Source organism: Haliaeetus albicilla, chromosome 20 (assembly GCF_947461875.1).
Source record: "Haliaeetus albicilla chromosome 20, bHalAlb1.1, whole genome shotgun sequence".
NCBI classification, from domain to species: domain Eukaryota; kingdom Metazoa; phylum Chordata; class Aves; order Accipitriformes; family Accipitridae; genus Haliaeetus; species Haliaeetus albicilla.
This window is the reverse complement of record NC_091502.1, coordinates 13,434,328-13,461,239: the sequence shown is the minus strand read 5'-3', so window position 1 is coordinate 13,461,239 and position 26,912 is coordinate 13,434,328. Positions and strand designations below refer to the sequence as shown.

General features: G+C 37.4%; 1 protein-coding gene across 8 annotated transcripts in view; it reads left to right on the top strand.

Moving 5' to 3' along the window:
- YAP1 (Yes1 associated transcriptional regulator) overlaps positions 1-26,912 on the top strand; it is a 96,319-nt gene that overhangs the window by 48,332 nt on the left and 21,075 nt on the right. Inside the window, exons 3-6 of one of the 8 annotated variants that reach the window (XM_069808313.1) lie at positions 2,933-3,048; positions 11,356-11,469; positions 24,922-25,115; positions 26,629-26,676. In XM_069808313.1, the coding sequence (XP_069664414.1) occupies positions 2,933-3,048; positions 11,356-11,469; positions 24,922-25,115; positions 26,629-26,676 (472 nt within the window). The remainder of the gene's footprint in view (positions 1-2,932; positions 3,049-11,355; positions 11,470-24,921; positions 25,116-26,628; positions 26,677-26,912) is intronic. The other 7 variants (XM_069808314.1, XM_069808317.1, XM_069808318.1 and 4 more) reach the window with 7 other exon arrangements.

Sequence of the window (26,912 nt, the reverse complement as noted above, 5' to 3'; positions counted from 1 at the left end):
AAAAACTGGTGAATGTTTTCAGTGTGTTCCTACAGTTAACTGCAAAAATGGTTCTGTAATGCAGTGAGACAACTTTTTTCCTTCTGTTTCTTACTCTACATCTAATAACATATAAAAACAAAGGCTATAAAGTATGTACCTTAGGTAGATATTTTATAAGTTCATAGTGTTACATAGATTTTTATAGGAGTTAAATGGAAATAAATGAATGTGTTCTCATCAGTGCAGTGGTGTTTTCCCAGTTCCTACCATTCCCAGAACTGAGCTGAGCAAATATAACAAATCAGAAATAGAGGGGAGGAGTGGCACATGCTGATACTGTAATTTAAACACATACTCTGTGAAGCATTACTGTGCAGTGTTTTTATGTCTGTATTATCTTTACCTGCTTTTATTGCTTTGCAAAATTGACCAGCAGAAAAGTGAAAAAAGTTCTCCAGTATGAAGGTTTATGTATAGTCCAGTATATACAGAGCACTCTTTACTATGTTGTACCCTGTTTTATAAATAAACTATTGGAAAACATACACAACCAAAGACACAGTGTGCTTAATAGTACCTGTATTAAATGAGCTGTATTGTGGAAACTAAGATGGCAGTGACACCATTTTAATTAACGCTGTAGTAACGGGAGGTTTCCTGTATAGAAGAAAAAACTGGTAGTAGTTGCCACGTGCAGACAAAGTAGAGCTTTGTTTACTATTATATTTTTGTACAAGCAACACTCCTGCCTGTTTTGTGACCCTGCTACAGTGTGTCTGTAACTCTTTAGCGTGGAATTGTTTGTGTGCATGTTTGCTGGAGTAAAATATACATATCTTAAACCAGAACTTTTTTAAAAGCGATTTAGTGATACCTTCTACGTTTGTAACAGAAAGTCCCTTCAATGATTAGAATGTGATAAATAATTCTACATGAGTATTATTTTGGTGACTACCGCCCCATTTTATGATCTTCTGAATTTGTATCTATTCATGGTCACTTGTTTGAAATGATGATGTAGTTATAAAATTTAGTATTTTGGGGAAAAATACCAATTTTTTGAACATCAAAGAACATGTTAAAAACAGTTAATAATTCAGTGGCGCACATTTTTATTAATTGGAATCAAAGTTTTTGTTAGTAAGTTTCTTGGCATAGCAATTAGTTGCTTAGGGCAGGAAGAAAATATTCTGTTTTGTTCGTCCCATTTAACCTATGGTGAGGTCTTAGATTAGCTCTTGGATGTTGTGGTCATGCAAATACATAAAGTTTGGGATTCATCTCTTCTAATGTCACTGTATTTGACCTAGTTACCTTAGGGAGAAAAGGAGAAAATAGGCCTGATTCACCTTCTGTACGTTCATTAAATTGATCAAATGAATTGCATCCTAGCAGTACTTATGTAGGTTCCTTTCTCGTTGGCGCAGAGCGGGGTGACAGTCAGCTGTCAGTTTCCACAAAGATGCTAGTGTTGAGGTGACAGATCTGAATTATTTATCCCTTTAGAATGTCTAAAATAATACAGTACCAGCTCCTAAAGTTGAATATGCTTTAAAATAAGAGAAACTGTGGATCGGGAACAGTTGCTGCACAATTACTATTTCATCCCAAAAAGAAGGTGGAAAATTTACAACCTGATTGATAGTTCAGTACAAATACATGTTGATCCACCAAGATACATACACGACACAATGCAAGACATGCATACAAAGCAGAGGTATGAGTTGGAGTACCTAGTTTTGAACTCAGATCACTGATAGAATTTATATTGCAGATTTAAATGTTGTGGTTTTGCTGAAGTAAATGAATACGGGCATTCCATGTAATCCAGAAAAAAGTAACTGTAAGGATTATTAATGTAAGGAAAGAATGGTACCAAGTTTATGATGCATTGGATTCTAACTGAAAACAATACTATTTGTATATGAATCTTAATTGCTACCAGTTCTAAATGAATCAATAACAAGCTTTGTTGTCAATAGTCAGTGTGTATTAGTAGTTTTATTTTTGTCTGCATGTACTTCTTGGAGCAGTGTTGCTTAATGGCATCAAGATAACGATGTTTGTTATGAATAGCCTGCATTTTGTTATTCATTAGCCAAACATGCTAATCACATACTCAGAAGGTGAAGTAATCATTCATTAAACTTCTGTGTTTTCATTGAATTGCATATTTTTGTGAATGACAGTGCTGAATGTACTTTCAGTTTTTTCAAAACAGATAAATCTAAGCTCCCAAAGTTTTGTAATTAGGTTCTGCAGAGGGCTAGTTGGGTTACTTGACAGTCCAGCTGTCGTCATCTTTTCACATAGAGTTGAAAGGCAGCTGTACATCACTTTCATATTACTGCTCTAGTGTGACTAGTTACTTAAATTACCATGGAGAGATCGTTCACTTGTCAGTGGTGAGGGGGGTAGTCCATCAAATAATATGAGGATGTGGTCTATGGACAGGAAGTTTGGGAACACTAGTGGTTACTCACTAGCTGGTTCTTTACAACTCCCTAGGCACTGAAAATTAACTCAGTCATGCCAAGTTACTGGACTGTGCTTGAGATTCCAAACATAACTGGCTTGGTTTGAAAGCCTCTGAAGTCAGATTTAAAAATGACAAGTAACTAATCAATGAGAAAAGGAAGAGAATGTCTATTTCAAGGGTACAACATCTAGTTACAGTACAACAGTCTAGATCATGATATTCGTGTGGAACCTCATCTCACCATTGCTCTAGCTCTGATAACTACAGCTGTTTGTTGGGGAAGTGGTGGTGGCCAGAGTAAGGGTTTGAAAACCTAACATACTGTGGTGCTTGGAAAGAATCCAAACAGTTCTTGCTTGATTTTGAATGTCACTATTGTTGGCAGGCTTAACCTTTTGTTGTTGAACTTTCTGTGCTAGCAGGTTGTTGTGAAGGCATCACTGTCCTAACTCTTGCTTTGTTTTGTTTTAGTCACATTGATCAAACAACAACATGGCAAGATCCTAGGAAGGCCATGCTTTCCCAGATGAATGTTACAGCTCCCACCAGTCCTTCTGTGCAGCAGAACATCATGAACTCAGCATCAGGTAAGCAAAATTTATATTTATGAAAAAGATTATACACTAGCTATTTTAATTGTGGGGGAGGGAGTCAAATCTCACAATTGTCCTTCTAGTTATCCTGGTTTTAAACTTTAAATTTGGTGATGCCTGATGCACCAAGCAAGAGGCTGATACTTGAGGTAAAAGAATTTGTATAATATATATGATGTCAACAGAAAGTATCCTGTAGTTCTTTGGTTTGTGTTTTTATTTTTTCAAATGGATGATTCAAACATTTAAAGAAGCAGCATTTTTGTCTAATTTCTTCTGACTGAAAATGAAGACCAGAATTGCCATTAAATTAGTGTCAACTTACATTAAAGCTATTGTGCTTCTGCAGTATTCTTCTGCCTTCCCTTGCTCACTTACTAGGCTTGATATACTCCCATTCATTTACATTTCCTACGTTTGTTATGAACATCTCATTTTTCCCTGTCTTCCCTGAATAAATAAAGCAAACACCTGGAAAATCTTGTTTAAAAGCAGCAACGTTTTGGTTTTCCTCTTATTTTCCTATCATTTCCAAAATCCTGTATCATGATGATTATTCCTCTAGCTGAGGAAATCTGGTTATCTTTTCCTGGAATATAGAACTGTTCTTCAGCTAGTCTTGGCGGGGGGGGGGGCGGCCTCACTAGACAGCAGTAAAATGTGCTTGTTCTTGCTATAGAATCTGCTGTGTGATTTCAGAGCTCTCTTGTCCTGATGATGCAGAGAGCCAGCAGATAAATTTGGTTGCATGCTAGTTTGACTGCCACACTCTTCCCTATGCTTTGTCACCTTCTGTCTGTTGCTGAGGTTCATGTTTTATACATTTTTCCACAGACTGATTGTATTTTGTGTATGTCTGCTGTTCCTGTATTTCACAAAGGTTATTCTCTGGTGCTGCTTTTTGTTGTCCGTTTAGACAGCTTTGTTTCATGCTGCAATTCATATACTGCAGACAATACCAAAAGATTAACAGGCGTGACCATACTATGCTGTTCATGACTGAGTATTAGAGGGGAAGCTAATCAAACTTTTTGCTGGCTGGGCCAGGAGGTTGGATTATCCTGAAACAAATGAGAGTCCTGTTGAAGTTCAGGAAGTCATGATTCAGAGCAATTAAGGTCTCAGGCTCTGATGTGAAAATATAGTATCTGTGATTATTTTTTCTGTAAATATATCCCAGGAAACCTGCAGCAATAGAGATGACATGTTTTTGCAGAGACACTTCTGAAGAACAGAGAATACGAGAAAGGAAACAGTCCCGTTGGTCTATCTTGCCTTTTGGCTTATCTTGCTTGTGCTAAAACTAGATGCTTGCTGTTTGAATATTGACATAAATTCTGTGTTTTAAAATAACTCCTCAAATCTTCTGTTGTTCCAAGAATTGGAAGAGGAAAAAATATTGATAGTGAAGTAGGATTCACTTTATGTACTTTGAAAGAAATGAAGGGTCCTTAGCAAAAAAAAATATAAACTGATTAGTTGTAAGGGAAAAAAATCTAAAAGAGAATCTAGCAATCAGCATTATTTTTAAAAGAAAATAAAAAGTTTACATGTAATTGATAGATGTAAGTGTGTAAGCAAGTGATCCTGCATAGATATTGTTGCTCATGCAATAACGAAGAGTTGAGATGTTTAAGTGGGTTGTCTTATGACTTGAGAAAGCACTTACTTGAATACAAGCTCATTGAACATTTATTTTTAATTTCACAGATGATACTGTATTGGATATGAACTGAAAATCTTGTAAAGTTTGGGATTTTTTTCCCAGTGCTCTGAATTTGATAAAGTGCATGAAGAAATCAAAACTTCTGTGTATATTGAGTTATGTGTTTATGTGGCATTGCTTTTTTTAAGCTTAAATCTGTTAAGGTAGTATGACTTGGAACTGGCTCTTTGGATGCACCTGCTTACCCTTAACTTACTTGCATTTAACAAAAGTCTGTTTTGAATTAAATAATACTGAACCTGCATTTATTGGATATGATTCTGCTTCTGATACCTGATTTGGCAAATCTTTATGTACTAACTTTAAATTATGGCTGTATGTTTCTTTTTACTAAAGTCTCTTATATCTGGTTCTGTTACTTTTTGCTACTGAAGTTCATGGTAACTTAAGCTTCATTGGTGGCCTTGTAAAGAATCTTTGAGAGAGATGGAAAAATCAAGTAACTGTGTACCACGTCAGCACAGTGGAACTTAAATCTGGAGTGCTAACATCATAAATATAAGATTACTTAATATTCTAATTTGGATATTCATCCTCAAGAACTGGGAAATAAAGTTGAGACCTTTAAGACAGAAGTTTCCTGTTATGAAATATTGCTGGCAGTGAAACATGCCCTAGTGCTTTGAGAACCTTCCATGAAAGATACTGGGAAAAACCAAGTGTAAGTATTGTGACAGCTGGAGGTCACTGACTTGTAAAAAAATGTCTGAAATGCCACAAGGGAGAATGTTTTCCTTTCTGTACGGTTCATCGTTGTATAGCACTCATTAATTGTAACCCTTAATCAGAAGTTACTGTCCAAGTTTCAGTATATTTAATTACAGACTGCCATAGGAGCTTGTGAGTAAAGTTGCTGTGGTAAAACATGAGAGAGGATTTTTAGGAGCTGTCTTGAAAGCCATTAGAAGCTTTAGCCATTTAGCCTGAATTAGAATTCTAGCCATTAGCTAGAATGAAGAACAGGAAAACAAACTGAAGAGGGAGAGAGAACAGAACTCAGAAAGGTGCTGTCTGCATATTGAAGATAAACCCATTGTCTTTTCTGGATAAATAGGGTAAGCGGAGCTCAGGGAAAATGGGAAGAAAGCAAAACTAGAAGGTGTAGAATGGGTGAAGGCAAGTCAAAAGAGCGTTTAAAATAAAAACAGGGAAGGTATAGTTTAGCATGAGGTTGAGGGTTTTAGGTTGTTTTTCTTAAGAAATCCCACCTCTTGAGGCAGCTAAGACTGGATAATAATCCAGGTATCTTGCTGTAAGTTACATTTCTTTAAAGAAATTCATAGGCATCTGAACCGGGTTTATCTGTTCCTGGCATGATTTTGTGAGTGAACTGGTTTATGAGTGTTAGTTAGCATACAACCTTTACAGAAGGGCATCAGTATGTGAAAAGTGAGAATTTTTTTCCCCATTGTTTTGGTTCTTTGATTTTTTTTTTGTCTTAGTCTTGCTGAACTTAGCTTGCTACATGTAATCAGCTAAAATGTTTTGGGCGATATGTATGCAGAGAAACACAGTGCTCTTTTAGATGGCATTTGTTGGTTAATCTTCTGTGAAATAGGATTGCATTTTCACATTAATAATGGAAAGAAAACAAGCCTGTTACTTCTCAATATGCAATATGTATATAAACATTAGTGTTGACTGTTCTGATTTTGTGTATGTGTGTGTTTCTAACCATTTTTTTCCCTAAAGGTATTACAGGAGAAACTATGTTCTTCTGTCTTGGGTTTAAAAAAAAAAAAAAAAAAAAAAGTAATAACAGTACATTGTTCTTCTGAGGAACCTCTCCTATGCATTTCTTACTGAGGTAAAGTTATAAATTTGAAAGTAAACAATGCCTGTTTCTTATACAATTAACAGTTGATATAACAGAGATGGGATAGTAATTGTTTTTACATACTTCCATTCTTCAGATACTTTTACTTCCTGAATCACGCTTTAACAGCACTGCTTTAGCCCCTTCTGCTTGTGCATAGACATTAGATAATTAGCTTTGGAGCAGATTACCTATCTTTGTCCTCTTGTCTTCCCTCTTACATTGCAGTTTTGAATTGGGTTTTCTGGTGAAAGTTTTTAGACCTAGTGTAATTCCATTGCCTCTTAGGGAAAGGCTGTAGTACTATGTTAAAGATTGGCAGGAAAATGGACACTCAGATTCATAACTCTTGAGGGGTTTTCCCCCTTGGGGGGCAGGAGGGTAAGGAGGAATATGGCAATTACTAAAACAAGTTCTAGCTCTTTCCTTAGATTCTTGCTCACTTCAGTTGCAGATTTCTCTTCTATGTTACCAGTCATACTACAAATTCTGCTTTGTGTACAGTCAACACGACATATACTCTGTTGTGAAACTTGAGTTTCTAAGTATCTGCGTGACAGTAATATTCATTTCTTTCGTCATCTGCAAAAAATGCCCCCTTTTTAAGTGTCTTTTTGTAAGTTTTACTGATTTGACAGAATAAAGGTGGACTTCAGGTAAATTTTGTAGACTTTGATATAATTTTAGAAAGTTTTGGAATCACAGTGACAGTGACTGAAGGGAAAAATTTCAGCTTTCACAGAGAAAGATTAGGAAGGTTCTTAGAGATCAGTGTTTGTATTAGGTGAAGGTGATTCCTGCTGTTGAACATAGGTGTTCCAGTTCCTAGGTTGTCTATGTGTATTCTTTTAATATCTAGATACAGATGCTCTCTAATATGCATTAACCTTTTGATAAAATACATCTTTATTTACAATTATTTTACAATTAAATATCAGAAATTGTAGGGACTTGCAAGTTCTACATTATATCCCACCACTGTTTGAGTCTCTACTACATTTTTGCTTTTGTTACTCTTCCTGTTGCTTTCTATCTGCCAGCAGTGAGCTCTACTTTGTGTTCAAGACTCTGCATTTCATGGCAAAAATGGTATATTGAGAAAGTAAAAACTCACCAAAAAATGGAAACATGCACCAAACAGACACATACACAGACTTTTAAAATTACATGTATTTAAGTTACACCATTATATAAATATTTATTTACAGAGGTATGCCTTATCAGTAGTTCTGTAAGGAGCGCTTACATTTGGAAATGGGAATCTAGTTTTTGGATAACCTTGTCTTTGAAAATACCGCAGTAAATGGTGAGTTCCCTAGAAGGGCTGTCTCCCCCTGTGCAAATAATTTCATAGAATTGTAAGCTTATGGTTATGATTGTGTTCAACTGACCTAGGAGGCACCAAACAGAACTAGTAGAAGACCATGCCACAGGGATATTGTTCGTGCTAAATGTTTATGAAGGTTCAAAGGGAGACTGGCAAAGTACTTGAAAGAGAGATCCTTGGGCACCTAGTAAGTAGACAGAATCTGGCACAAAAAATCACCTGAGGTACTTGGAGGCCAAGTGGCTATTCATAGCCACTGTATTTTTTGGGTCAATATGTGTATTCAGTGCTTTATTTAAAAGTTTATAGAGTGTGACAATCACTAAACGTGCTGCTTTCAGCAACAAGTTCTGTCCATCGCCCCAGGCTAGGTGCCTGGGCTAAGTGGACTTGTGGTTAAACCCAGCATGGCTGGTTTTGTACAACGTGGGCTACAGTAACTATGGAAATGTTAGTGAGAAGGTCTGAAAATCAGCAACATAGAGCTTATATAACTTAAGTCATAAGGTAATGCTGGGAATTCTGTTCCTATTGAGTCTTTTTTGGGGGGAAGGGACATGTAATTGCACAGGAATTCTCCTAGATGCTCTGAGTGAATGTGTCTGCTGTTCTTCACCATGGTTTTCCGTTTTTCCTCTGTTACTTGCCTCTAATACAGACATAGTCAGACAGCCAGTTACAAAATCAGACTTGACAGTCTTCTGGTTTCACAACTGCTCACAAAACCAAACAGGAATTACAGAAAGCAGTACTAATCAATTTTTGAACTACCATTTCAACATGTAGGGGTAACAGCAGAAACACGAGAGCAGTTTACTGGCCAAGGAAGAAAGCAACATCATGATTAATGCCAAGTTTGTAGAGCGAAAAGTTCTGTTTCTGCAGCCATTGATGGCACTTAGCAAGGAAGATTTGCTACCATGACAGCCAGGTGAGCAGACAGACATTTCCTTTCCTGTCCTGTCCACAGCTCTGCATTTTATTTAGAAAAAGAACCTTGCCCAGGTTTGTCTCTAGTAAGCTAGTACTCATCAGATCACTGAATCTCATAAGCAGTATTGTTCCACCAGGTAGGTGGACTGATCGGCTCCTGGCATCCTGCTTCAAAGGCATTTTGTTCTTATTTACTACAAAGGAACACGCTGGACCAGTATACACTTTACTCAATGTTAAGCAGGACTGACACCCCAAGGCTAGTTTTGTTTTTCCTAGAGCCAGCTGGGTTTTTTGGCTTTGCAGTTCAAAAGAGAATTTCTTGCTGAGTTTCATCTCTGAGGGATGTGTGGCTTAGAAGGACTCTGAGGAGAACGGTAGTGAGAAGGTCTGCCCACATGGCCAGTGTGTTGGCTTAGGAGTCAAGGAACATTTTTGGTTCTTCATTGGCTTCTACACTTGGATGATGTGGGGCATATCACTGTGCTTGTGTTGCCCCTGTTTTATAAAATAGCATCTCACTGATTAGCTGGCTGGTCTTTGGGTATGGTAACAAAGTATAGGGTTCTTCGCACTTGAGCTTCCAATTCTGCATCAGAGTCCTGTTACACTGTGAATGTGTTAGGATTCGTGAGTATGTTAGGGTTTATGAATGTTTTGCAGTGTTGTCACTCTTTCTTGTCTGTTCTGTTCATTAGCCTCTGATAAAAGCTGAGGTACTCTTGTTACTTGTATGCAGCATGTAAAGCTTTTGAGCATTAAGGATGGGAAGGAAATGTCCAACCATTAGATCACTGGTTTTCCTCACTCAAAAACCTGTAGCTCTAATGGTGGAATAGTGAGGTTGCTAGAGAAAGGCATTGTTTTCTGAGCCAAAATGAAAGAGTTTAAATTAGAAATGTAGTTTGCAGGGGATCTTCAAAGACCACAGTAAGAAATTCTTGTCCTGGTTATGTCTTGGGATATTACTGGAATGCATTCGAATTATTATTTTACTCTTTTTGACATTGCTCCAAGAACATCTTTTGATATTAAGCAAACAAATCTGTCCTTCCTCTCCTCTCACCCCCCAGCTTTAGACATCGAATTCTTCAACAGGAGCATGACTTTAGGACAAAATGACAGGCAAAGAGTTAATGTAGTTTAAAAATGGATTTAGTAGGTACTTCGGGCATTTATCAGATACAGACACATATTTTTGTGTGTATATCTGAATCTCATGTGTGAAATTATGACGTTTGTGCATATTTAATGTACCTCACATTGTACAGAATGGTCTGTTAGTCCAAGTCTAGCAGCCAGATGGCTTTTGCTAGTGTATTACCATATTATACTGAGGAAGAGTGGAAGGAGAGGTTGAAATACGATGTGGCTTCCTGCAGCAGGTCTTGTTCTAATTTCTTTTACATTCTTAACATTTGTAGTGGATCTTTTGCTATACCATCTTAGGACTGTACTTAAATCTAAAGAAATACAGGCATGATCTTCCTGTATCTAATTTAGATATTTTTAGAAGTCCGTATCTATGTTAGTATAAGAATTCAAAAACATATATTTGTAAAGCATCTGCCAGATAAGATGAGATGAATGTAACTTCAAGAATAGTTTTCAGTCTAAGCAAAATACAGATGAATGTACATGATCATATAGAGGTGGGAGTGAGTGGTTTATGAACTGTATAGCGATGAAAGGTGGTTTTCTCAAGAGTTGCTATTTGGAACATAAGGGAAACACACCTCAAGACTCTGTGTTCAGCCATTGGCTATGGACTCCAGAACACCCTCACCTACCTCCCTTTCACCATTTCCTACATGTAGGTTTCCCTGCCTCTGCCTTCCTGCTCATAGAGGCATAGCACTGTTGTTTGCAGCACTGTGTCTCTATGTCTGCTCCTGGTGTTTTCCTACCTTTGCTTTCTCATTGTCTGTTTGCCTCCTGTTCTTCAGGTTTGTGTTTTTGCTTGCTTAAGCCTTTAATGCTTTCACAGAAAGTAATGGTATGAGGTAAAGGGAAAATTAGTTTTGTCACTTTTTAAAATTGTTTGTGAAAGATAGAGGAATATTTCAGGATCTCATTAGTGTTACCTTGTTGCTGCTGCTGGTCCTTAATCACTAGATGAACTTTCCCATGAGAGGTAGAATATCTCTATGCTTGTTCTTTTTCCTGGTGCTCATGCTGGTTTCATTCTGGCAGGCTTGACTTATTGCTGGTTTTGTACTATAATGCTATAGCAAAAGGGAGTGTCAAAAGGATATGTAAGGATGCAAACAAATTATAAAATTAAACTCCAAATCCTAAATCAAAATGATAGAAGTGTTTTCTGTTCTTTGATTTCCCACCCACCACTTCCTTGCCCTTATCCCAGAAATGTTAGACATGAGCTTGAAACTCTTCTGTTTCATGTACTGTTATATATGTAAAATGTTGGAATTTTTTTTAGATCAATTTCAGCTGGAGCAAACAAGAGCCCGCCATCAACTCCTTCCTTCTATATTGCAGGCCCACTCCCCGATGGATGGGAACAAGCTATGACCCAGGATGGAGAAATTTACTACATAAACCATAAGAACAAGACCACATCTTGGCTAGACCCAAGGCTTGACCCACGCTTTGGTAAAAGTTCATCTCGCTTCAGAATTTTTGATTCGCTTCAGTTCACTCAGCTTTAATTTTGCAGGCATATTTTGAAAACTTTTTATAGTACGATTAAAATATATTTTAATTTGAATTATAGAGACCTTATTGAAATAATTATTTTTAAAAAAATATAAAAAGGATTAGCATATATCCTTTAGGAGTGTATGTCACCAGAGTTTCTAATGGTAGGGGTTGGTATTTTGCCATATGATCCATACAGTTCCCAAAGTTGGTGGCATTCAGAAATTACTTACCTACAGACAGTTTCAGCCAAGCTCACTCTTCCCTTTAAAATTGCAAAAATTACCACAGAAGAATCTTTTAATTCCCAAACAAATACTTTCCTTTGCACTATCTTAAAGAAGGCATTGTCTAATAATAATTTATGCTGTTTAAATACATTTGAAACGTATACCAGCTTATAATTCCAGCTTGTCACAGTGATGATCATGACAAAACTTTCTGTTATTTGGAGAGAAATGATTAGCTTTGTTTTTTCTACTTTAATAATCTTTTTGTGGGGTAAAGACTATGTAATATTGGAAATAGAAATAGTAACTTAAATTAGGGAGCACAAGGTCTAGATGTAAAAATTCAACAAAATAGAACTGATAACTCATTTTTTGTAATGTTCTTGATCTATATGAAGAGCAGAGCTGCAAACATTTCAATAAAATATTGGCACTGATGACTATGAATAGCAATAGCATATATTATTAAGAGATGCTAAACTAGTTTCTCAGATTGTCCAAGTGGTTGTTCTGATGCATTTAAGGGGGTATTACAACTTTAGGCTTTGTATAAAGCCATGACCTGTGTGTGTAAGCTTTATTAGCTGTATTAATTTGCCCTTGATTTGTTTTCCCAATAACTTACTATTTTCAACTTCTTTGGATTTTAGTTATTTTTCCAGAGCCATGGAAAAAACAGTAGGGGTAAAAAAAAAGAAGAGATCATTGTGGTTTTCAGGCTTTAGTTTTGGACTCGGTGCAACTAAATGAAAACAGTGTGCAGATCACTGAGTAGGTCAGGCTGAGGGGATACAAAGCCTTTGAAGCTTTACAGGGGTTGACCTAACAACAACTGTGGGCCCCTTTTGGGAGAGGCATTAACTCCATGAATGCCGTATAAACACAGAGCTACAAAACTCAACAGTCACTGTTCTGTTTTGTTTTTCTGAAATGGCTGTTAGAAATTTCAGCATTTTTGTTTTGTAGGCTTGAGTGCTTACTTTAGACATCCGTTTGGTCTTATGGAGAACATCAGATTGTCACACTTTGTTTATAAACTGCTCGCCAATTTGTAGACAGGTTGAACCACTGTGCAACTTGAGCCCAAAGGTGGGGCTCAAGGTATATTGAAGGTTGTCAGCTTTGGCAAATGTCCATGCTGGCTTTAACACCAGCCAGAGTTGCAGACCTGTTTGTGTGTTGCATGAGGAGTGTGTGGGTAATTTGTAACTTCACAATTACTTAATATGTGAATAAGGCTGAGAAGGAAGCGGTTATTTTGAAAATCAATGTTGCCTTTTGCTGTTAAAAGAGGCAGGTCAATTATATTTACTTAAGTAATCTTGCAGGGTATGTGTTTTTCTTTTCTTTGTATCACATAATAGTTTCCAATGATGAGCTGGAATTAAAAAGGAGTGTGGAAAAGGCTTTAATTGACAGAGGTTGTGAGTGAGATGAATCTTGTTTCTCAGAACTATTTTGTACTCCTGTAAATGCTATGGTCTAACTGTAAGGGCAAAAGCTACTCGTCTTGTGCATACTGAAACTCCATCAAACGTTAAGGCTGCACAGTTAAACTGAAAGAAGTTAGAAATGTCCAAAAGACTGCATAAGGGTTTCTTGCTGCATAGCTTCCCTTTTTGGGCCCACAGCATATGTGTATCCCAGACAGGCTTGAGTACATGCCAAGGCTCTTTATTTTGTGGTCGGACTTTTAATCTGTTCCAGACCTTTTCAGTCAAAGAGCTCAAGTGTAACTGAAAGGGGCAGGAAAGGAAAAAAAAAGCATGTGGGCTCTTCTGATCTAGAGTGACGGCAAATAGAGACAAGCTGCTAGCTGCTGTTGAGCTTGAAGGAGTTTTCCTTGAAATCTTAAGTTGTACGCATTGTATTATGGTTTGTTTTTATCATTTGAGCCAAGAAAATACAAAATCTTGTTCCTGTTGCTTTCTCGCTTCTGGCCTCCTTAAGTCGCTCCAGTAAAGAAGAAAAAAATCTGTTTGACAGAGCTAACTTACTGAGCCTTGCATTTATTTATCATGTGGAGATCCTCAACAAGTATGTGCTGTGACCCTAAATAGCATGTGAATGACTCAGAAGTTTACCTTTCTGTGCTTAATATAGGTTGAAAATCCTGTTGGTTTTTTCCCCCCTGAGGATCACCATACTCTTTTCTATCGCTGTTTTAATATAAGGGCTTGGTTTTCACTATTTTTTGACTGCTAACACTCTCAGAAGCAATCCTAGGTGAATTCATCTTTGTAATGTTGAAGCTTTTGATTATTACAGTGATATAAATGTTGATTGAAGATGGAGAAATTCATTTCTTCCTTGATACTGCCACTTTCACCAATCTGAAGAACCATTGAAAACAATAAAGCAATTGAATGGTATGTGCAAACATACTCTTCTGTTCCAGTATTCAGAAACAGAAGGTTTGAAGAGTCTTTGCCCTTATTGCTTCTGAATGCCTAGCTTCCAGGGAGACAGCCCTTATATCTCTGTATATTCCTCATCAGATAGAAACTTTGCATTCATCTTTATTTTCTCTAGTAGGTGTGCATATATATCTATTTATTTATTTATTTAAGTAGTGCTGGGAATTTTCCATTAATGTGGCTAGAAAAGAGAGAAGGAAGGAGGATCAGTTTGAAGAAATTGTTTTAGGCAGACACACCTACTGACTTACTTGGTAAGGGAAACTTGGGTATTGCATTCATGCTTTTAAACAGAAAATTAAAAGATGCAGTTAATATGGAGTCTTTCCTGGAGCAGGCTTTTAAGACTAATGTATCAGATAAGAGTCCCTGTCAGAATACCTGGCTGTGGAGTAGGCCAAGTCTAAAACCTGAGTGCTCCAAACCCGAGTTGAAGAGAAGAACTTTGTTCCAAGACTCAGATCTAACATCTTTGAAGTGGGCTTGAGGTCTTCAGCTACACCACTTAAACAGCAGTGAAGTCTTGTTGTGGCTCAGATGTTGATCCTCCAAGTCTACATATTTGACTTTAGAACAGTTTTGCGTTAGGAGAATTCACAAACTTCAAAAATGTAGAAAAGAACCAAGTGTGAAAGGAGGATCTTCTCATGCCAAGCACAGGCAATCATAAAAGATGACATGGGATCAAAGGAATGGGGATGGGGGTGGTTCTTAGGCCTGTGTCAGCAGGATTCTTGTCTAGTGGAGCATCTGGTAGAAACATGCTGTCCTACCTTCTCAGTGCCTTTGCAGGCCTTGTAGAAGGGGCTTCAAATTACTCTTTTTAGAAGGTTATTTCTTTAAGGTGGTTGGACTGTCAGGTTGACCTTGTGTTTTGGACTGTTTTGTCTTTTACTAGCTTCTGCTATTGTCCATTAGTCATTCTTCACAGATCCTACTGTTTTTCTTAAGCCTTCCAGATAAGTTAGTATGTTTTCTTGATAGTCAAAGAATATCTGAGTAGGAAACAGGTCAGCTGTGCATTCCGAGTGGCTGGAGTTGGTGAAGTAGAAGAACATCTGCTTTTTCTATAAAATTAAATTTCCTAGAACCAGTTGAAGTTTGGAATCATTCAGCTTTATTGCTACAAGTTTCCAAGAACGGGCTTTTGTATCGAATACCATTAAAGGGATTTTAACTGTTATTTAAGTTTGCAGATGATAGGACTTGTTTTTGAAATGCAACTTAAAATAATTTGCCCTTTGAGGATACTTAATTTGTTAAATTCTAAGATGCGATGGTGAACTCAAAGTGGGAAAATACCAGAAACTGGCAGTTGATTTCTGTGTCTGTATTGGGTTAATGTAAGTCTTGTGTTTAAACAATAGTACTCCATTAGCGTAGTCAGACAAGTCTGTCTGCAGGAATTGGAATAAAGCAAGATACTGTTTCAGTTTTCTTGTTATTTTATTCCAGACTTCAGTTTTATAGGTTTGTTACTAGAGATCATACCAGTGTTACACACACCCAGTCTTTTTCCTTCTGTTCTTTTAAATGTTGGAGCTGCCATACAGGGTATGAAGCAAAAGATGTGACCTCAGATTTAAATCATTGCCACAACTTTTTTTATCACTCCCACTTAGAGATTTTGTTAATGTTTTTTGAAGTTCTGTATCAATTTTGGATGAGGGGGAAGGCAAGGCAAGACAGTGTTTAATATCATTATGGAAGGTGCCACAGGGGCTCTGTGTACAGTAGCTGCTGGAGCTACGCAAGTAGGAGAAGGAATAAAAGCGATGATAAAAGCAAACCTCATGAAGTTCAACAAGGCCAAGTGCCAGGTCCTGCACATGGGTCGGGGCAATCACAAGCACAAATACAGGCTGGGCGATCAGTAGATTGAGAGCAGCCCTGAGGAGAGGGACTTGGGGGTGTTGGTTGATGAAAAGATCAACATGACCTGGCAATGTGCGCTTGTAGCCCAGAAAGCCAACCATATCCTGGGCTGCATCAAAAGAAGTGTGACCAGCAGGTCGAGGGAGGTGATTCTGCCCCTCTACTCCGCTCTGGTGAGACCCCACCTTGGAGTACTATGTTCAGCTCTGGGGCCTCCAACATAAGAAGGACATGGACCTGTAAAAGAGTTGGGGTTGTTCAGCCTGGAGAAGAGGAGGCTCCAAGAAAACCTTTCTGCAGCCTTTCAATATATAAAGGGGGCTTAATAAGAAAGACGGAAAGACATTTTTTACCAAGGCCTGTAGTGACAAGAGAAGCAGCAATGGTTTTAAACTGAAAGAGGGTAGATTTAGATTGGACATAAGGCAAAGATTTTTATGATAACAGTGGTGAGACACTGGAACAGGTTGCCCAGAGAAGTTGTGGATGCCCCATCCCTGGAAGTGTTCAAGGCCAGGGTGGATGGGGCTCTGAGCAGCCTGGTCTAGTGGAAGATGTCCCTGTCCATGGCAGGGGGGTGGAACTAGATGATCTTTAAGGTCGCTTCCAACTGAAACCATTCTATGATTCTGTGATAACAGTAGGAGTATAGAGAATGCACACCAGGGTTTTCTGCTTCCTTCTTTTGTCATGTAAGAACATTATACCTTTGAAACAATGGAAAGGGCTTGTTTGGAAATACTGAAGTAAAATGCACCTGTAGATTTCATTGAAGCATGTATTTATCATTTAAATTAAAAAAACGAAAACAACCAAATCCAACTGCACAACAGACTTGAAATGTACTTAAAACCTTAAGCTTCAGAGCATCTGCTAATTTTTAAGTATCAGAAATTAAAAGAAAGTATGCCATAGTGTTGCTTTCTTATACCTTACCTGTCTGGCACTTTGTTTAATATGTGTTTCTTCACATGAGTTTTTAGGAGCCTTGCCAGAGGCAAATTTGTGGACAAGATAGAACTAGAACCCTAGACCGGAAAACTTTTTTTTTTTTTTTTTTTGGCCTTTGTGTGGTCAAAAAAAAGTCCAGACCTTATGTCTGGTCACAGTGGTATTTCAGATTTTTTTAAGTTCAAGATCTGCCTTCCATTTGTGCACAAAAGCAGAGCATGAGCCACAGTTGGTTTTGATCTGCGAATGCAATGGCATAATCTCTTTACGTGCTCTCTAAAACAAAGTGGATTTGACTCATGTGAAAGGTCTATTGGTATTAGATTTTTCACTTCCCTATCTCTGTTTTTTCAGAACAATTTCAGGAGATCACTTAGGATGGGGAAAAGACTTCTGTGTTTTAGTATGTGTATCACAGAATGTGTACAGATGGAGTAGCATCAGTTTTCAGTGAACCAGTGACTTCTGTCAAAGTGAGCTCGTTGCTAATCTGCAGAGGCAGATGAAATTTCACTGGTAAGCATCCCTTTGTAATAGGGGATGCTGCTCTTACAGTAGGGACAATAAATGCTTATTAGTTGTTCATCATCATAACAAAGTGAAATCTTGTTTTGTTCAAAAGCAGCATGTATTGAGACCTGAAGAAATCTTTAAATGTCTCCACAAGTATTGCGTAAGGATGCAGTTATCTCCTTTATGTAGAATACTTGTATACTAATAAAAAAGGGAAAAAAAACCCACTTTTATTAAGGATTTGTCAGAGCAGTAGGTTTATGTAAGTTTGTACCTGTTTGGGGGTTTGTTTTGTTTTCAGAATAATTTAATCCTGTTTGAGAAAGGAGGTTTGTTGGTAATGGTGTCTTTATGCCAATAAAAATAATGCGTACTTCCAGTTTTGTGCTAGAACAGCTGTGACAGTGAAAGAAAACTGCACTCCTAATAGGGTCATTTTTTCCACCATATCCTTCCAACACCGCAGTTTGCATGTCTCTGTTAATGAGCATACTATGTTAAAAACTGAAGGTGCATAGTTTTGAACACATCATTCATTATCTGTAATCTAAATATACGTATACACACACAATAATTATATACTGTATATCTAATCATATATAATCTAAAATTCAAAGAAGCGTCAGCTTTTTTCCTCCTTAAATTCAATCTGTTGAAACATGATTTCAGTTCCTTATATACAGAAAACATTTTTTCTCCATTTCTTGACAGTATACTGTTGATTTTTATTTTTTTAATTACAGTAGTTTTTACTGCATTTTGTAATTCATGTTTAATAATTTCTGATGGGTTTATGACAGAGATTAAAAAAAGATGCAGATGTGCACATACATATACACAAGGTTTCTTTCCCTCCAATAAACTGAAGGAAACCTGCATTTAAAAAAAAAAAAGGATGACATTGGTTTATAATTAGTTGTACAGAAGCTTGTCTTTTGGCCTAATTAACCCAGGAAGTACTATGTGGTGATTAAGCAGTGAAACTCTGTTTGCAGCTAATACCCTTAATGTGGACTCTTTGCTGATTAAACTTTGGTCTAAAGCACACACTAGCTTTGATTAAATATATTTTGCCAGATATTCAGTGGACAGACGTGGGTCCTTGATGAGCTGAGTCCTGCACTTTCTGTAGTCTTCAGTGTTTCATACATACAGTTTCAACTTAATGACATTAGTTGAGGTTTCTTCTCGTAATCTGTCCTATGCAGTGTGCCCTGCATAGTCGTCCTGTCCTAATACTTACACTGTCAGTTGCATTCTGTATGAAGATCTTGAAATAAAGTCAAATATTTAAGAAATTGTTTAGACTTCCAAAATTGAAACTTACTTCTTTTTAAAGAATGGAAAATGTTTTGTTTTATATGCATTCACTGAGCAGAAGTTTCTTATAGCTATTTACGTTACTGCTGAATCTCATTTGTATTTGCTTTTGTGGCTGGCCAGAATATTTCAGTTCTTCTGAAACTGGCATACATTGAGTTAAAGTGCTTTATAAATACTGCTGTTAACTTCTACGGGGAAAAAAGTTAGATACATGAACAACTGCAACAGTATTTTGCTCCAGTTTAGTTTCCAGTGTGTTAAGAGTCTGTTTGTGGGTGCTATAGAGTCTTAGTGGTGGTCAATCAATCCAGCTGTTGCACCTCTGCATTTTAGGATACAGAAGGATTTTTAAAAACAATGGCAGCTTTATCAAAGAAAACTAAGAACTCTTTAAATTAATTTATATTGTTTTAATCAGTAGGTGCCATAGTGATAGAAGAACAAAAAAAATACTAATTTCATTTGAATACAAGTAATTGATAAATGCAGAGTAATCAATCTGTAGTTTGGACATGTTTCTGTAATAGAGAATATTTTCATTGGATGTATCTTGTTTTAACCAAGAGTCCAGCTCAGGAGTGTGTGAATATTCCTTTTTACCTGACTAAGACACTAAGATTTGTTTGTACACTTAAGACAGCAAGATGAGCCCAGAGAATAGTCTGTTTCAGGTTTCCCCCTTACTCCAAGCTCCAGGATTCTCAGATTAACCGGAGACTGAAAACAATGGAATATTTTATTGTGCTAATTTTTAGGTTGTTTTGTAACAGCAGCATTATGAAACTGCAACTGAGATTTCCTTAAAGTAATACAGGAATGCATTATAAAGAATGCAATCCAGAAACATGACTTGTATCCTGATTAAACAAATTGTTGTACCAAGTGTCTCTAAAAAAGCCACTTGGAACAAGTTTTTATTACTTCCGAGACTCATTCTTTCAAATCCTGCTGGTAATTTTTTTTCTTCACAGGTCTTTTCAACTTAATCAAAGAGGATTTTTGCCTTTGTTGCAGTGCTGCAAACTAGCACCATTCAAAAACCTGGCCATAGCCAAAAATTATGCACAAAAACTGTCTGGTTTCCAAATGAAGCTGAAGGGGACAAGTACTCTTTTTTCAGTTCCCTTAATGAAAACATTGATTCTTACTCTTAAGAGCAGTAAGTTATAGTATGCTCAGATCCTGAGCTTTTTTGTTGTTGTTTGTTCAAAAAAATAACATCTTTAAATTTGAAGATTAAAATTTGTTTTAGTTTTGAAGGGTGAAATGATAAATACAAAACCAAAAAAAAACCATTCAGCTGTGCCTTATTAATGATTAAGGTTGCTCTACAGCAATCTTTGCACATAATTCTCCATAGGGGAAAGGTACTGTGTCACTGAAAACTGTCCGTGCCCTGGGACGTGTGATTTAAATTGGCATAGGATCTGGGGAGAGAATTAGCCTTTTATGTTTGAGTTGTTAACAATCTGCTGGCCTTTTCTCTCTAGCACCAATGACTGGTAATCGTTTCTCTCACTTGGTTTGTTTTTGTTTTGTTTTATTTTTCTCTTTTTCTTTTCGTTAAGGATGTAGACAGCAGTCTAAACTTTTTTCAGTAACTGTCAAGTATTATCTCCTACAGTACAGAACAGGCATTTTGCTGTTGAGTTTGGACAGTAGAACGTTTAATGTGTAACATTTGAAGGCCACTAATTCTCTGTTCTCAAAAGGATATTGCAGCTATTACAATTGACTGTATTCTGCAGATTGTGAATCTAAGCCATATTAGAGGACGGCAAGATCTTTTTTATTGTCTTAAATTGCCCGTGTTTTTTAACTTGTCTGCCCCTCCTCCTCCTCCTCCTCCTCCCTCAAATCCCCCTCTTCTAGAAACAAAGACTTGTTTGTTCCTTCTCTGCCTGTGAGGTCTTTGCAGCCTCTGCTGTGTGGGTGCAGAGCCCCTTATTTAAATGCTTTCCATAGCCATGGAAGGTAAGGAACAGGATGCATTAGAAAACTGTAAAGTCCTAACTCTAATAGATAAATGAAGCTCTTTGCCTTTGAATTCAAAGTACTTAAGAGCTGTGCAGGTCAGCAGCATCACAAACCCAGGAGGTGTGGAAAAAATAAAGTGTGCTCATCTGAGATCACACTGATAAGCATATTCTTTAGAGTGCAGATTTCTGCAGTCATGTCCTCAGTAAAAAATGGAGAATTGAGAATTAAAAAACAAAAACACAAACCACAAAACAACTGAAAACCAAACCAAACAAACAAAAAAACCCCAACAACAAAAAGACCTTTAAACCCCTCTGTTTTTTCCTGTCACTTGAAGCAAGATGTGTTTTCCCTCTTTTTGTTAAATATTGTGTTGCAAATTACAGAAAAATACATTCTTTTTTCTGTTTCCCCTTGAAGATAGCACACTTGTGTAATCAGCCAAGATGGCTGAAAATCATTCAGTGTTATTAATGTTGTTTTTTTCCATTGGTTCTTCACTTGGGTATGTTAAGTCAGTAAAATTCAGTTAACATTATCTTCTTTTAAAGTCCAAACTTTTAGTTCAGTTTCACAGTTAAAAATAGTTCCCTTACATGAAAAACATCTCCATTGTCTGTTCTGCGGACAGTTGAAAATCTCGTCAATTTGAAGTGTTTCGCACTTGCATTCTTGAAATAATAAAATGCTCAGAGAAATCCTTTTAATGGACACCTGAATAGGAATTGAGAAACCAGATTTTTAGGTTTGGTTTCTGAAGAGTTGCCAAATCATATAGTTAGGTTTTCCCACAATATTTACTGATGAATATTAAGTATACACTGAAGTATCAATATCTTATGATATTCCTGTTTTGGATACACTTTTATTTGGAAACATTACTTTCAAAATGGATGTCAGAAGGGATTTCAGGGATCTAGGATGAGGGAAAAAAATGAAAAACATCAGATAAACATGATTTGTTTCTTACAGTTTTAATTGCAAAATCAGTAGATGGGAAGAATGAAGCAAACTGTGATCAGAGAGAACAGGAATAATACAAGCAGCTGTCAGAAAGATACAGGTATATAAAATATGAAGAATTTGGCATGAGAAGGAAATTATTTCCAAAGCTGCATATTAGTGGAAAAGAGACCTAGGGAAGTAATACTTGTATGGTACATGCAGGAAAACCAAATTCTTAACATGTTGAAGGGATGTTAGTGATATTGCACTTAAGTGCTTAACTAAGGTTAGAAACTGTTAAACTTTTATGAGGTTACCTGTAACACGACTTGGCTGTGAACTGCATGAGGCATGGACTCCGAAACCATGATTATATAATTGGAGACTAGACCATAAAGGCAGCCTTTTTAACCAAGAGAAAATTGACATTCTTCAGCTTTGGGCACTTAATTTTTACAAGCTAGGCAGCTTGCTTTTAACTCAGATATGCTTCTTTCAGGTAGGTGATTGTAATTTTCTAACCTTTGTCCCTCTTTACTTTCCACTGTAATCGACCTTCCATTTTGTTTAATAACAGGGTTTGAATCCTGGAACTTCTGAAGGGTAGCACAGACTTCTGCTTGAGTTGCAGAATTAGCTAACAGCAAGAGAAGACTGTTTTCTGTTGTCCCCTACTAACCCCTTCATTGTCTGCTTTTAAGGTGAAGAGGGTAAGATATAAAAAGCAAAAGGCATGGTCCTGGTTCCAGACTTGATAGGATTCTGGGTAAAAAGAGATAAAGGAGGAGGTATATTCCCCACTCCAGCAGTGCCATGTCTAGCTTGTCTAGAGCTGCTAGGTGGGCTGCCTTTCTTTTTGCATTGCTCCCTCTAGCTTCAACTTTGCCCTAATTTGGTAACTGTAGTTAGTCTAATTGCTGTCAGTCTTCAGCAGAGATTGCCCAGTGGAGGTCCTGGAGCTTGTAATTACAGTTCACTGCTCACATCCTTGCAGGACATCTGTTGGTGCTGTTGAAACTTTTGCTTAACAGTTTCTGGTGTCTTGGGGCATATGAACCTTCTGTGTCTGTTCAGCAGAGGAACAAGCTGTCCTGTCTCTTCCTCTTGCTGGCCTAGGGACCACAGCTCATGTCGCAAAGCTGGTTGATTGGCTCCTCCTGGTCACCTTCTTCCTGAAGTTTAGTTTTGATGGTGAAGTGGTGCTGGATGCCTCATAAGATCACCTGCTTGATTTTAAGCTTTAATCCACAGCAATGTCATCTTCCCACTATTTTTTTTTTCCCCGCTGCGTCAGGATGGGACTTGGAGTTTGGAGTTGAACCTCTAGCCCTTTATATTCACTCTCTTGTTTCTACTTGGTACTGGGATTCAGTTTCTATTCCTATTTCACCTATTCACTTACCTTTACAGGAAGTTTCACTTTATTTGTGATCACGTGTATGAAGTGCTCTCACAAGTAACTGCATAAAAGATTATTTCAAATTACTTCAAACTATTTGACACTTCATTTTATTTTGACTTGTCTCATGAAAATGTGACCCACCTGTCCATTAGACTATTGACTCTGTGCTGGACCTATGGAATAGTTGAAAGGGTAGATAGACTAGAGAGCTGAGTCTGTAACTGTTTTTTACTTTTTTTTTTCTTTTCTGTTCTCATTCCAGTGAGCATATGGCATTTCTTCTTCATATGTTACCTCTCAATGGAAAGATGATCTGTGGCAAGGGGAAAAGGGAGGAAGGCTGTGAAGCAACAGCCATTTTTACTGCTATTGTGAGATAAATAAATTTAGGCTTTCTTGTAACAGAAGAAAAGCACTACTGTACCTTAAGTTGAAAACTGAAAAGACAGTGGAGACTGAAGGGCTTTTCAGAGAAAAGATAATACAGATTCTTTATGAGATAATTCTCCTTTCTTATGATAGTTAGAAGTGTTAGTGTTCCAGGAATCCTCTATATATGATGAAAACATTAATTCAGATTAATACAACAGATGGTTTTCTTTGCACCAAATCAGCCTGTCATCCTAAAAGAAGCTCACTCCCTTTTTTTTCTTAGTTCCCATAAACCATAATCCTCATTCCCAGAAAAAAAAAAATTAAAAAATCCCTATCACTCTCCTGTCACTGCTTCAGCAAATATATTCTGCAGCATATTGTGAATATTAACAGACTCGGGCTGTTCCACACAACAAGATGGAGAACTAATTCCGAAACTGAAAGCCCCTGAAAATAGTGTCCTTGTAATACATTCAGCCTTTCCCAGCCCTCTGTTTCACTATGGGAACTCCAGTGCCTCTGTTGACTAACCATATTGGCCTTGTGTGGGGGAAAAATCAGGCCTGTCAAGTAGATGCATCCCAGTCATGCATTATTTTATAAAATAAAATTGTCTTAGGTCTTTCTTTTATGGGGAAGGGCAGATGGGTTCTCATTGTGCATTAGGCATACAAAACAACACTTTTCCTTCTCCACACCCCAGAAAAGATAAATCACGTACTTCTGTGGGGTAAAAGAAAATGAAGCACTAGCAAAATGTTTCCTATGTTGATGGCAGTATTTTTGGCTGTGTAATTCATCTGCCATTTCTGTACGAGCTCTAATTTTGCATGTCAAGATGCCCTAAATGGAGTCTGTAACACTCAAAACTTGATGTGACAAGGGTGTGAATGATAGTAGCATGACCTGTACCACATTGGGAAGAATGGTAACCTTTAACCAAATGTAGTTTGAAGTAAGTGAGATGATCTGTTTTGTCATTCTATGTGTTCTCAAGTTTAATGACTCTAAGATTTCACATGAATAAGAAGAGTGTTTTTGTGTTATTTGTGTCTAAATTGAGAATAGTTTATTAGGAAGAAGAGAGATCCTTCTAATTAAACTTGAAATATTTTACTACCACTTTTGAATTTTTCACCAACTTACACATTTAACTGTTTTCAGAACCTTTTAGAACAAGTATGTACTCTTAAACATGAGACCATTGCATTGATTTCACAGGAATAACATGTGTGCATACATTTCACAGTCTGAACATCAGTGTAGCTGCATGTTTTGTACTGTCATGGCTTGTAATTTTATAAAGTTTTTAATATATGCCTTCTAAGGATAATACTTGCCTTGCATGTATTTGTTTGAATTTCATTTTTCAATGTTTATTGTTTTGGTTCCTTAGCCATGAATCAGCGAATCAGCCAAAGTGCTCCAGTGAAGCAGCCACCCCCTCTGGCTCCTCAGAGTCCCCAAGGCAGTGTGATGGGTGGAAGTAGCTCCAATCAGCAACAACAGATGAGACTTCAGCAGCTACAGATGGAGAAGGAAAGGCTGAGACTGAAGCATCAAGAACTGCTTCGGCAGGTGAGGCCACAGGTTAGACACCTACTTCCACTATTTCTTTTGTATGTTATGTTTTGTTTTGGGTAAATTGTTGTTTCAGTGAGTCTTAAAGACCAGTGACTGTACAAAAATCTTTGAGATCTAAAAAGGTCTGCATTCATTCTGCTACTGGTATCAGCTTGGTAGTGAAAGCATCTGACTTACCAGACTGAAGGATTTTACTTTCCTCTCTCATTCTTCTCTCTAACAAAACTCTCTGAGAACAGGCTTCTTCACTATTAGGGTGACATCATGGACTGTTGATCTGATTGGATATTTCTCTTGAGAATGTATTTCATATTCATTGAGTTCTGAGTCATGCAAAAAGGCAAGAAGTTGGTTCCCACAGCTGCTTTAGTTCTCACTTTTAAGTGGAGGAAGGTCTTTCACTTTTAGAACCTGTTACAGTCTGTAGGATTTCAAAGTACTTTTAAAGTTTGTAGAAGTTATATTGAGGAGACACCTTGTTGCTAAAATCTTATCTGTTAAACGGTGGAGTGGAGCATGGAACAACTGAATCACTCGTGCTGCATTTTGAATCTGTGGTTTTCATATGCTGAAGAATTTCAAACTTCATAACTAGGCTGCAAACTATTCCTTTCAGTATTTTTCTACTATATGAATATAGCTGTAGCAAATGTTAAAGTGTAGGACTGGACATTGGAATCTCTGGATTTTGAATTTGGGCTTGACTTCCTTTTGACTCTAAGCCTTCTGCTTCGATTTTTCCATCTGAATGTTTTAAGAGTTACTATCATCTGTGCTACGTACTTAGGATATTCTTTGGTTTTTTGACACTGCCAGAGAAAGCACTAATCTTTTCTTTGAGGAAGACCTTCTAAAATCTTACCCTGTTACCTTTTCACTTTGGGTGATGGGCCTTGTATGAGGAGAGGATAATATCTTAATGTCCTCAAAGACAGCTTTTCTCTTTCTTCATCACCTGCAGTATTCTGTCCTGGAATCTGACTCCCATTATCCCCTTTGTAGTCAAGGCCTGTTTTGTAGGAATCTTCAGCATCTCTTGGTGTAAGATGGGTCATCTTTACAGCCGTTACTTTTTATAGCACTCTAGGTAAGAATACATTGCAAAGGTGACATCAGGACTTTCTCTCCGCTTAAGCACCTGGGCTTCTGCTGTTCCTGCTTTGCAATTAATCCACCAACAAACATTTTACCCTGTGCTACCATGCTTCTAGGTAGGGCTTCTAATTGTCTTCTTCCTCAGTTGTCATTAAGAACCTGACTAACTTTGGACCAGGTGACAGCCAGTTCCCTTCACCTTGTTCTCCCTGGTTGTTAAGCTTACCTGTCAAGTACGCATCCTTGGTAAATCTGTCAGTTTTGTTTCACTGTGTCGTGATTTTCATAGTTTCTTAACTCCCTTATCCTGTCTCATCTGGCCTGTCTTGGGGGCTTGATACTACAAGATGGTGTTTATAAGACAGCCTGCATAGGCAAACCATGCAGCTAAAGTAATTTTTATCCATCTTATTTTTACTCTTAGGCATTGCGGAATATCAATCCCAGCACAGCAAATTCTCCAAAACATCAGGTAGGCTCTTAACTGATGTTTCAGCATAATTAGAAAAATGAAAGCATTAAATTAGGCTAGCAGGGGAACTTTTTGCTACATGAAGGCATTCTGAAAAAGAAAAACAAACAAAACAAGCTCTGCCATACACATTTTTGAACCACTTCTCTGGTCACGACCCTAACGTTGTTTTTACGAGTGCTGCATTACCACAACTTTATATCAGTATTTAAAAGCAAATAAGGAATTCATTGCAC